Below are 11,275 nucleotides of genomic sequence, written 5' to 3'. Positions count from 1 at the left end.
TTTTTGTCCCTCTCATTTTGTTTTAGGCTCAATCCTATTTCTTAGTATTTGCCAAAGAATAATGATAAATGTGTGTTACCGGATTTATACTAAGTGACGTATTTATTTATAGAATAAATTATCATTTTACTAATTAAGTATTATTTTTTTCTAAATAGTTATTAAATTAATAAAATTATATAAGTAATTCTTAAAATATTAAATATTTATCAATTTAATTTCTAAATTGACATATTTTACTAATAATTAAAAATTAATTTAAAGTATTTTTCAATAATTTCTAATACTTGATTAGTTATGGAGACTGTTAAGGAGAAATCTTATGCCTGTTCTACTTCTGGGACTTGTTCTTCCACCCAACGAGTGGAGTTAAATTCTAACCCAACAAACAAACACAACAAATTCAAATTGTGCGAAAAATAAAACAGAAAGTCTCTTGAACAAAAACTTCGAACTCACCAACTCAAACTCGCTGCTTTCAAACTTCAAAGTAAAACCCAACTCTATTTCCTTCTCTCAGGTTTTCTACTAACCCACTTCTTTCGTTCTCTTCTTTTGGTTCATAGTAGGACTTGTTCATATTTCTTGCGTGTGGCTAATATTTATGATCATTTAATGTTTCGATTCTTTTAAGTGCTCAATATTTGCCTAAGATATGTTTCTGAATTGAGAAATTTAGATTGGTGTGCTTTGTGTAGGAAAAATCGAAATTTCTGTTGCTTGCACACCATGTGTTTGATGATATGCCTGCACAAAGCTTCATTCTTAGTTTTGTAATTTTTTTTTGTTTATTTTAAGGTTTGTTTGCCTTGGAAGTTAGATATAGCCGTGGAAGTTAGATATAGCCGTGTATTTGAACTGAGATTTAATTGCTTCCTTACATTCCTGTCCTGTGATAAAACATGGATATTGTTATTGCTTCTAATTAATTAGTTTGTGTCTAAGCTTCTTTTTATATGGTTTAGGATAGTTTTGGGATAAATATGTTTTTGTTCCATTTAAATATTTATATTTTTTCTATTGGTCCCTTGTTTTTGAAAAAGTTGTAATCTAGTCTTGGTAAAAATAAAAAAAAAATCTTTTGCATATAGTCCTTTTTTTTGTAAGAAACACATCCCCATGGTTAAAGCTTCCCTTATCTTGCTTGGACAAAAGCACCATTGAGTTTGGTCCCTTTTTGTGTTTGAAATTAGCAGGCTTCAATTACTTAAGGTGTGGTGTAGATTAATATTTTGGTTTTGATAGAAATTGAAATTCGAAGCAAACTCATTTATGCATTTAATATGTATTTATGACTTTGAGCTTTGTTTTTGGTTAATAAATTGGTTTGATTTCCTTTGTTGCATTTTATACATCACAATTTTTATGATGTTTGCTATTTGCTCATGTGGTCTTTGAAACCGTTTTTTTGACACAAGTTGCTGCCCATTGGGTGGACCCACATAAACATGTACTCTTTGCTTCCTCAGGTCTCAGAGTGGCAAACTGTAAAGTTTTGATGCAGAATGGCTGCAACCAGGGCTCGAGTTAGTAGCTTCTCTCGCAATGTATCAACTGTGACTTCTCAGAATCATGGACTTAAGCATGGCCCTAATGGGACAATGTTCATTTCATCTGGGATTCCAGATCTGGACAGTAATTATCTCTTTGACTTCCTTTTAATAGACCATGTAGTAAATGAATGAGTTATGTAGTTTTATAATATTCATGCGTAGTGTCTTTTTGTAGAAGATTCTCATGCTTGCTTCTTTTCTTTCCTTTTGAATAGAGATTTTAGGTGGTGGTTTTTCTCTGGGTAGCCTTGTCATGGTTATGGAAGATCCTGAAGCACCTCATCATATGCTTCTATTGAGAAATTTTATGTCTCAAGGACTTGTGCAAAAACAGCCACTCTTGTATGCTAGTGCATCTAGAGATCCTAAAAGTTTTCTCGGTACTTTGCCTAGTCCGGCGTCACCCAAAGGGGATAATAAATCTTCAGATCTTAGCCATGTACTTTTCTTCAACCTTTGCACTTTGTGAAATGCATAATTACTTTTTTTTTTTTTTGTGGTAATATGATTTAGTTATTGCACTTATAATTACAGGAAAAGGATCTAAGAATCGCTTGGCAATACAAAAAGTATTTTGGTGAGCCTCAGCTAAATCTGAACACTAATAATGGTAAGTTTGTCTAGACTCTTCTTTCCATTGTTTGTTCTTCAATTAAATTATCATTTGTGGTGCTAGTTTTTTTTTTCCTTCTTGTGACAAGTAAGCAATACATGCCTATCTAAATATCACTATGGACCATTTATTATATGTCAATTTGCATTGTAGTTATTTTAATTATGTGTTGAATTGAAATCAGTGTTGTTAAATGGCGGCCATGGCGGCGCCATGGCGGATTTAGGTGGCGGCTTTGCGAAAAAACGCCACCGAATAGCGGTGGCGTGGCGGGTTTGGGATGGCGGCGCCATGGCGGCCGTGGCGGTTATGGCGGGGTGGCGGAAATGGCGGGATTTTGCTTGGTTTTTGTCCGCGGTAGGAGTTGGGCCGACCCGACCCAACCCTACCCGGTTATTCATTCAATTAAAAGCGACCCACGCACCTTGATTCAGAATAGTCCCTGCGTCCCTCCCGCACCTCTGCGTCCTCCCTCACCCCGCCGCACCCAGCCGCCGCCGCGACAGGCGACACCCGCAGTCCGCACACCCAGCCGCCGCCGCCCGCGACACCCCTTACACGAAGATGAAGGCTGACTTCGCGACGAGCCCCGGCAAGGCACGAGCTCCGGCGACGAACGGCCTTCCTTCTGTCTCGCGAAGAAGACAAAGAAGACGAAGAAGACAAGCTCGCGGGTCAGCCTTCATCTTTTTGTTTTGGGCCTTTTGCTGTTTGACACCCCATTTTTGTGTCTATAGCTTTTTTTTTTCCTTTTGCTATTTGACACCCCTTTTTACTGTTAACAGTCCCTTTTTTTCGTATTTTTTTTGTCCGTCATGACATCCGCCATATTTTTATGGTGGATTTTTGACTTTCCGCCATGAACCACCATCCGCCATTAACAACATTGATTGAAATTATGTGGTTCTAGGTATAGAGGGAGAGAAGAGATACTTTATATAATATTCTATTATGTAATGAAATTTATACAGTGTAGTGATATATTTGATATGTTCATAAAACCTAGAAACCTAGATTACTAACCCTTATTTATACTAATGATAATCCTAGCTAATTAGAAAAAAAAATCATGAGGAGATAATAAAATATGATAAACACTCCTAAGAGTTAGAGATAATGAGGAATTAAGGAAACTAATTCTAAACTGAACAATGGAAAGAATATAGGACAAGCATTTATGATCAATTTTTATGATGTTCTATCGAAATGGAACATTTGCGTATTAATGAATATGCCAAATCATGTAGTGTATTACATTGCAGGTGGTCAGCATGATTACTGTAATGATTTTGACTTGAGAAAGCCCCTGGACCGGCACTTTTTTAGTGGCAATAATGTAGATTGTGTTAGCATCAAAGATTCTCCTAACCTTACTGCTCTTCAAGATTGTTGTGCTGGATTTCTAGCTAAATTCTCAAGGTGCAGTAATCTATAACACTATTTTGGAAATGTATTCTTAGGTATATAAGATGATTCCTAGACCTCCATCTTATAGCTAACGATTTTAGGAGAACAGTATTTAACTGTTTTTTCATATTGCTACACCTGGTTGAGTCAAGTTTTTCTGAGTAGAATAAAATAGAATGAGATTAAATAGGACAAGGTTTGTTGTTTGGATTTGATCATAGGTATATAATGCTCTTTCTAAACAAAATTTAACTAAATCTTTTATAGATATTTTTTTAGCATGTGCAACTTAAGATTTGATTTTTGATAGAAAATATTGGTGTCATTTGACCCACGTTGCCATCTCCCTCCAGTGGGAAAGGGCTTTAATTGATGTTGTTGTGTGCAATTTAGGATTTAAAGCATTCCACTCTATTTTTTAGTACTTATGTTTTGCTCTAGTTGGCACTTCGTTGTTATGATTGATGGTCTTACATAGGTAGCTGTCTAGTAGTACTTTTTATTATTATTTTGATGGGCACTTTGTGATCATAAATACAATACAGGGTTTATGCATTTGGGAAGGAATCACCATTTGGAAGTTTTGCAAATGCATGCAATTGTCACATTTGGCTTTGAAAAATAATTTTTTATCACTATACTATAAACTCCTCCAATGATATTCTTATGAATGCTGGAGTAAAAGGGATAGTTAGTATTGCACTGCTGGTAATTTTGAACTACATTTGCTGCTGATTCTGGACCCTTGCATTAGATACATGAACACATGATCAATATATACAATCTGAGTTGGACGGTTTCTGTAGAGCCTTTCTTAATTCCTTCTGAATTTCTTATTTTGCATCAATTAGGTTGTGATAAAGACTACTTTGTTGATTTCTTATAATAGTTTTCTTTCTATCAACCTCCTTCATTTACTAACCTTATGGATGATATCAACAGAAATGAAGGCAGCATTTCCTCTGCTGGTCGTATTGCAATTCAATCATTCTGTTCTCCACAATGCAAGTATTCAAATGAGGTGAGCTAATATACTTTCCTTTTGTTACTTTTTCATATAATTTTGTACTGAGTTTCTCTTTTGTCTTTGAACTATATGCTCTTTTTTTTTCAATGATTTGTATATACCCTTCCCTCTATAGGAATTAGGAAATTTACCTGCTTGCAGATCCTATTTTATGATCCATGAATCTCAGCTATTGATATTGTTCTTCATTCTATAAATTTTTAATGTTTTTCTAATTTGAAATGTGTTAATGTCATTATTGTAGGAGTGGCATATGCTTTCTTTTATTAGGTCCCTAAAGGGCATGGCCCGGTCTTCAAACGCTGTTATTGTTGTAACCTTTCCACCTTCACTTCTTCCTCCATCTTGTTCAAAAAGATTGCAGCATATGGCAGACACCTTGCTTTCTGTCAAAGCCATTCCAGGTTCATAGTCAGCTCTCGATCTTACATTTCATGTGTCTGTTTATGAATCATCCAAAGTTTCAGTACTAGACTATATTTATTACAGATGAGGATAAGGAACTTGCAAAACTCCTCACTGGTTACCAGGATATGATTGGGCTTCTAAATGTACACAAAGTTGCACGGTTAAATACACAGGTTATATTCATACTTCATTTTGATTTATCTATGGAGGCTATTATACAGTTGGTTTACTTCTTTTGTGCACCTGTAGTTCACAACGTGACATGCATACAACTGTTTACATCCATTTACTCCATTGAATATCCCTTTCTGGTATGCTTATATACTCTACCTATCTTCCTTTTTTCTGTCACTCATGCAGTCTTAGCACCTGCATTTATGTCCACACACATAATATCTTAAGCAATAGCTTTAAGCATTACGTGCATTATTGCCCTTTATTAATTTGTTTGATAACTGGTTTTGATATTGTACGTGTGATAGATCTTTCCCCTGCCTTTTTGTAAAGTTAAGCGAATTGGAAACTTGATTGGAGGAACAATACATTTCTAGAAGCTACCTTTTTCTTTCATTCTCACATATTTGATTTCCAACATGCAGGTTCCTGTGATTCTGGAGGCCACAACATTCTCCATAAAATTGCAAAAACGAAGGTTTTTGGTTTTAGAATGTCTAAATCAAGCCCCAGTTGATGGTTCAAGTGGCAGTTCGTATGGCACATCTGGCGGTTGTTCTGGGTCAACTAAAGCTGGACCACTTGATTTTTAGACTATACCTTATTTATAACTGAAGGCTTTTATCAACCAAAAATACGATATAGCCATAGTGAGTCAGGCTCAATGTTTTTCTTAGTGCTTGAAATTTAGCCTTCTAAATTGTGTTACTCCTTTTCTTTTTTGTTCTTTTGATGATTAATTGGTTGCACCATTGGTTCGTCTGCAATGTACGGACATTTTCTTTTGGTGAATTCTGTGGTGGACCATTTAAACACGTCACAGTGTCAAGATATTTTTTAAAATTGTAAAATAGTCCCTATGACTAATGGACACCATAAAAAATGAAAGCTGGTGAGTTTATGAACAACTTAAAATCTGGAGATTAAAACAGAAGAGCGGTTTCATGATTTATGTACAAGTTGAATTTTTGGTCGTAGGGAAAGAATCCGTCTAAGCCCAAATAATACCGTTTAGCAAAAACAATTTATTGATAAGAAAAAACAAGATTTTTCAGCACATTGCAAAAATGAATCCCTTTTCATCGATGTACAGTATATTGGTGGTATGAAGAGTCACCAATAATGATAGAGGAGCAGCAACCCGACCCAAGCGTACCATGAGGAGGCCCACCAATTGGGAAGAATATATCCACTAATGAATTCTCCACCAGCTTAGTTAGCAGAAAGGGCAATTTTGGAAATTACCTTCAGAGTAGTGCCTTCCTCATCGTGCTTGTCTTGCACGAATGGCAGCTTCGTGATTCTTGTCCCCCAAAGATCCCAACTGAATTTTATCCTGTTTCCTGTTTTTCCAGCATTGTTAGCATATATGTTTTTTGAAATATTATAAATAGTTGTAATGAATCAAGAGGAAGGCAATGAGAATTTTCGATTTTCTACCTCTTTCTCTCAGCTTCTGGAGGTTGATTCCTATCCTCTAATTCAGGAATATCTTCATCCCTACCAATTGGTGCTTTCATTGACCCTCCTATGGCGGACAACACCCGCAGCCACACCCTCTCTCGCCTCGAAGAAGCCGTCACCCTCCTCACTCAGAACCAAAATACCTTCACCGCCACTCAAAACTCCCTTCATTCTCGTCTCGACGAGGTCATCTCTCGTCTCCAGTCACTTGAAGCCTCTTCCCCGTCCCTGTCTCCTTGGCCTTCCACGCCACGCATGAACCTGGATATCCCTCGATTCGATGGTACCAATGCCCCAGCCTGGATTTTCAAGATAACCCAGTTTTTTGACTACCATCGAACCCTAGAGGACGACCGTCTTCAGGTAGCCTCCTTCTACCTTGAAGGTGCCGCCCTGAGCTGGTTTTAGTGGCTCTACCGCAATGACCAATTACCCTCTTGGTCTTCCTTCATCCAGGATCTTGAACTCCGTTTTGCACCCACCCTCTATGATGATCCTCGCGGCGCGTTGTTTAAGCTTTCCCAGCAAGGGTCTGTCTCCAGCTACCTCGTCGAGTTTGAGTCTCTTGCTAACAGGATCGTGGGCCTACCAACCCCTTTCCTCCTGAGCTGTTTCATTTCGGGACTACAACCCGACATCCGGCGCGAGGTCTTGGCCTTACAACCCGTGTCCCTCGTTCAGGTGGTGGCACTAGTCTGCCTCCAGGAGGACAAACTATGTGACGCTCGCCGATCCTCTCGCCCCAGGCCACCTTCCCTTTCCTTACCCCCTACCCCACAACCACTCACCACCATACACTCCCCTCCCCTATTACCTTCTCCACCAAAACCCACCTACAAACGCCTCACTCAGGCCGAGATGGCATCCCACCGCGAACGTGGTTTGTGATACCACTATGACGAGCGCTACGGTCCAAATCATCGCTGCCGGGCTAAGTTCTTCCTCCTCATTGCTCCTGAGGACGACGACGAACCCTTACCCCCTGAATCCCCTGACATACTTGAACCCAACCCAACTCCCCCACCACCGCCTGACCCTGACTCTGCCCAACTCACCCTTTACGCTTTGTCTGGCCACCCCACCTCAGCCACCCTTCGAGTCATAGGTACCATCAAAGGCCACGATACTGCCATCCTCATGGACGGAGGCAGTACACACAACTTCATCCACAACCGCCTGGCTCACTTCCTTAATCTCACCCCACAGACCATCCCTGCTTTGCCCGTCATGGTTGGTAACGACACCGAAATCCAGTGCGACAAGGTCTGCTGCAATGTCTCCGTTTCCATTCAGGGTTGCAAATTTACCTTAGACTTGCATGTAATGGTGTTGGGCGGAACCGATATCGTCCTTCGTGTGGCCTGGCTCAAACTCTTGGGCCCAGTCACCACGGACTATTCGCACCTCACAATGACTTTTCACCACCAGGGCGAGCCCATTACAATTCAGGGAGGCATTGACTCAGGCCCAACTGAAATCCACCACGGCCAAGTCAGGTGCCTCATCAACACGAACCGGGTTGCAGCCTTATTCCACATCCAACTCCATAACCACGACCCACCATCCCCCAACTTACCTTCCACACCCCCTTCCCTTCGTCCCCTCCTTACCAAATACGCCAGCCTTTTTCAAACTCCGACAATCCTCCCTCCTCCCCGACCAACCGACCACTCCATCCACCTCGAGCCCAATTTGAAACCAGTCAACGTTCGCCCCTATAGATACCCCTATTATCAGAAGCACGAGATTGAACGGCAAGTCGATGACATGTTTTGTCGTCAACTCATACGCCCCAGTCGTAGCCCGTATTCTAGCCCGGTGCTCCTTGTTAAGAAAAAGGACGGGACGTGGCGGTTCTGTGTGGATTATCGCGCACTGAACTCAATCACGGTCAAGGATAGATTCCCACTACCAACCATAGATGAGCTCTTTGATGATTTGGGCAATTCCTCTTGGTTCTTGAAAATGGACCTCGCGCAGGGCTTCCATCAGATTCGCATGGAGGAGCACGACATTTCCAAGACCGCTTTCAGAACACACCAGGGCCACTACGAATACATCGTGATGCCATTTGGCCTTTGCAATGCGCCATCCATTTTCCAGGCCACAATGAATGAGCTCTTTCGTCCATTCATACGCAAATTCGTGCTTGTCTTCTTCGATGACATACTGGTTTACAGTCATGATTTCCAGGCCCACATCAATCATCTGGAATGCGTTTTCAGGACCTTGCAACAGGGACAATTCCATTTGAAACCTTCCAAATGCATTTTCGGCCAAAGGCGCATTGAGTACCTCGGCCATTTCGTCTCTTCACAGGGAGTGGAACCCGACCCATCCAAGATTAACGCTATGTTACAATGGCCTCCTCCATCTACACCCAAATAGCTACGCGGATTCCTTGGATTAACAGGGTTCTACTGGAGATTTTTCCACTGCTATGCACAAATAGCGGAGCCCTTGACCCAGCTCCTGCGCAAGGATGGTTTCAAATGGACACCCGAGGCCCAGGAAGCCTTCGTCAAGCTCAAAGAAGCCATGACCGCCACACCCGTGCTGGCATTGCCAGATTTCACCATTCCTTTTGTTATAGAGACTGATGCCTCTGGGTCCGGTATGAGGGCTGTTCTAATGCAAAGGGGTCATCCCATTGCTTACTTTAGCAAGCAATTCTGCCCCAAGCTCCTTCGCTCTTCCACGTACATTCGTGAGCTTCACACCATTACCACTGTTGTGAAACGCCGGTGTCAATATCTCATGGGCCATGCCTTCGTGATACTCACTGACCATAAGAGTCTTCGCGAATTGATGACTCAGCCAGTTCAAACCCCAGAACAACACGTATACCTAGCCAAGCTTCTCGGCTACAATTACTCAATCCAGTACAAGGCAGGCCGTAATAATGTGGTGGTGGATGCTTTCTCGCGTCTTCATGAGCCAGAGCACACAACAGAATACTTCCAAATCGTCTCCATGCCTCACCCAAAATTCCTTGATGAGCTAAAGAGGGAATTATCGGGACCAGAGGAATTCAAAACTCTCATGCTCCAGGTCCGCAATGAACCTTCGAAAAATCCAGATTTTGAAATTAGAGACAACCTTTTGCTTTTTCAGGGGCGAATTTGGATTAATCAAGGCAATCTTTTCATTTCCCTCTTATTAGAAGAATACCACAAATCTCCACTTGGTGGCCACATGGGGCTAGCTAAGACTCTCGGCCGTCTCCAGCAAAGCTTTTTCTGAGAAAACATGCGCTGCGATACCCAGGACTTCATCAAACAATGTCCTGATTGCCTTCAGACCAAGTACAGTACAAGGAAACCAGCAGGGCTTCTTCAGCCAATTCCACCACCGTCTCGGGCTTGGGAGGATTTGGCCCTTGATTTCATCACCGGTTTACCCATTTCGAACGGAGCTATGATCATCATGACGGTGGTTGACAGATTCTCCAAGGGCGGTCATTTCGGCACTCTGCCATCCCATTTCACATCTCACATGGTGGCCCACCTGTTTATTGACCTCGTCTGCAAGCTTCACGGGTTCCCTCAGAGTTTAATCTCCGACCGCGACCCCATCTTTCTAAGAAATTCTGGCGGAAGCTTTTCAAATAAAGTGGGACCAAGCTGCGCATGAGCACAGCTTATCACCCCAAAGCGACGGGCAATCCAAGGTGCTCAACCGTGTCGTTGAACAATATCTCCGCAGTTTCGTTCACGACAAACCGACGAACTGGCACAAGTTCCTGAGTTTAGCGGAGTGGTGCTACAATACTTCGTGCCATTCTGTTACGGGAGTAACCCCATACGAGGTCACCTACGGTAAACCCTCGCCGACAATCCCTGACTATATTCCGGGGACATTTGATGTTGAGGCAGTGGATTCCCTCCTCACCTCACAACAAGACATGTTTACCACTCTCCATCGAAAACTCGAGATCCCAGGCTCGAATGAAAGCTCACACTGATTGCCACCACCGAGTGGTCACTTTTCAAATAGGGGACTGGGTCTATGTGAAATTACGTCCTTACCGCCAAACAACAGTCGCTGACAAGTTCCAAAAACTTGGGAAACGCTTTTATGGCCCTTATCAGATAACTGAAGTGATAGGCAAGGTGGCTTATCGCCTGGCTTTACCATCAACGACCAAGATCCACCTCGTGTTTCACATCTCGAAGCTTAAGCCACATCATGGCCCCATCGTGAAGGAACAATCCCTTCCTCCATCCTCTTGGGCCAACAACCCTGTAGTGGCCCCACTTTCCATCCTAGACCACAAATGAAACGATCACAACCCCCCGGAACTCTCAGTTCTAGTCCAATGGGCAGGACTGCAGCCTGAAGATGCCACCTGGGAATGATGGACCGATCTTCAAGACATCTATCACCTTGAGGACAAGGTGCTTCCGAAAGGGGTAGGAGATGATAGAGGAGCAGCAACCCAACCCAAGCGTACCATGAAGAGGCCTACCAATTGGGAAGAATATATCCACTAATGAATTCTCCACCAGCTTAGTTAGCAAAAAGGGAAATTTTGGAAATTATCTTCAGAGTAGTGCCTTCCTCATCGTGCTTGTCTTGCACGAATGGCAGCTTCGTGATTCTTGTCCCCCAAAGATCACAACTGAATTT

The 11,275-nt window shown here is 41.8% G+C and overlaps 2 protein-coding genes across 2 annotated transcripts; both read left to right on the top strand.

The window, feature by feature from the left end:
• Positions 1-317: 317 nt before the first annotated feature.
• On the top strand, positions 318-6,035 carry LOC100799237 (PAXNEB superfamily protein). The gene is made up of 9 exons (NM_001254976.3): positions 318-520; positions 1,470-1,635; positions 1,769-1,992; positions 2,088-2,163; positions 3,429-3,585; positions 4,516-4,594; positions 4,845-5,004; positions 5,090-5,181; positions 5,608-6,035. Exons 2-9 carry the CDS (start codon positions 1,506-1,508, stop codon positions 5,773-5,775), a joined length of 1,086 nt encoding a protein of 361 aa, NP_001241905.2. The 5' UTR covers positions 318-520; positions 1,470-1,505; the 3' UTR covers positions 5,776-6,035.
• Positions 6,036-6,712: 677 nt separating this feature from the next.
• Positions 6,713-9,034, top strand: LOC100787448 (uncharacterized). Its single transcript, XM_006595246.1, has 3 exons — positions 6,713-7,009; positions 7,103-7,507; positions 7,607-9,034. The coding sequence occupies exons 1-3, from the start codon at positions 6,713-6,715 to the stop codon at positions 9,032-9,034; spliced, it is 2,130 nt and encodes a 709-aa protein (XP_006595309.1).
• Positions 9,035-11,275: the final 2,241 nt, after the last annotated feature.

This window comes from Glycine max, chromosome 13 (assembly GCF_000004515.6).
Source record: "Glycine max cultivar Williams 82 chromosome 13, Glycine_max_v4.0, whole genome shotgun sequence".
NCBI classification, from domain to species: domain Eukaryota; kingdom Viridiplantae; phylum Streptophyta; class Magnoliopsida; order Fabales; family Fabaceae; genus Glycine; species Glycine max.
This window is presented reverse-complemented; position numbering and strand designations above follow the sequence as displayed.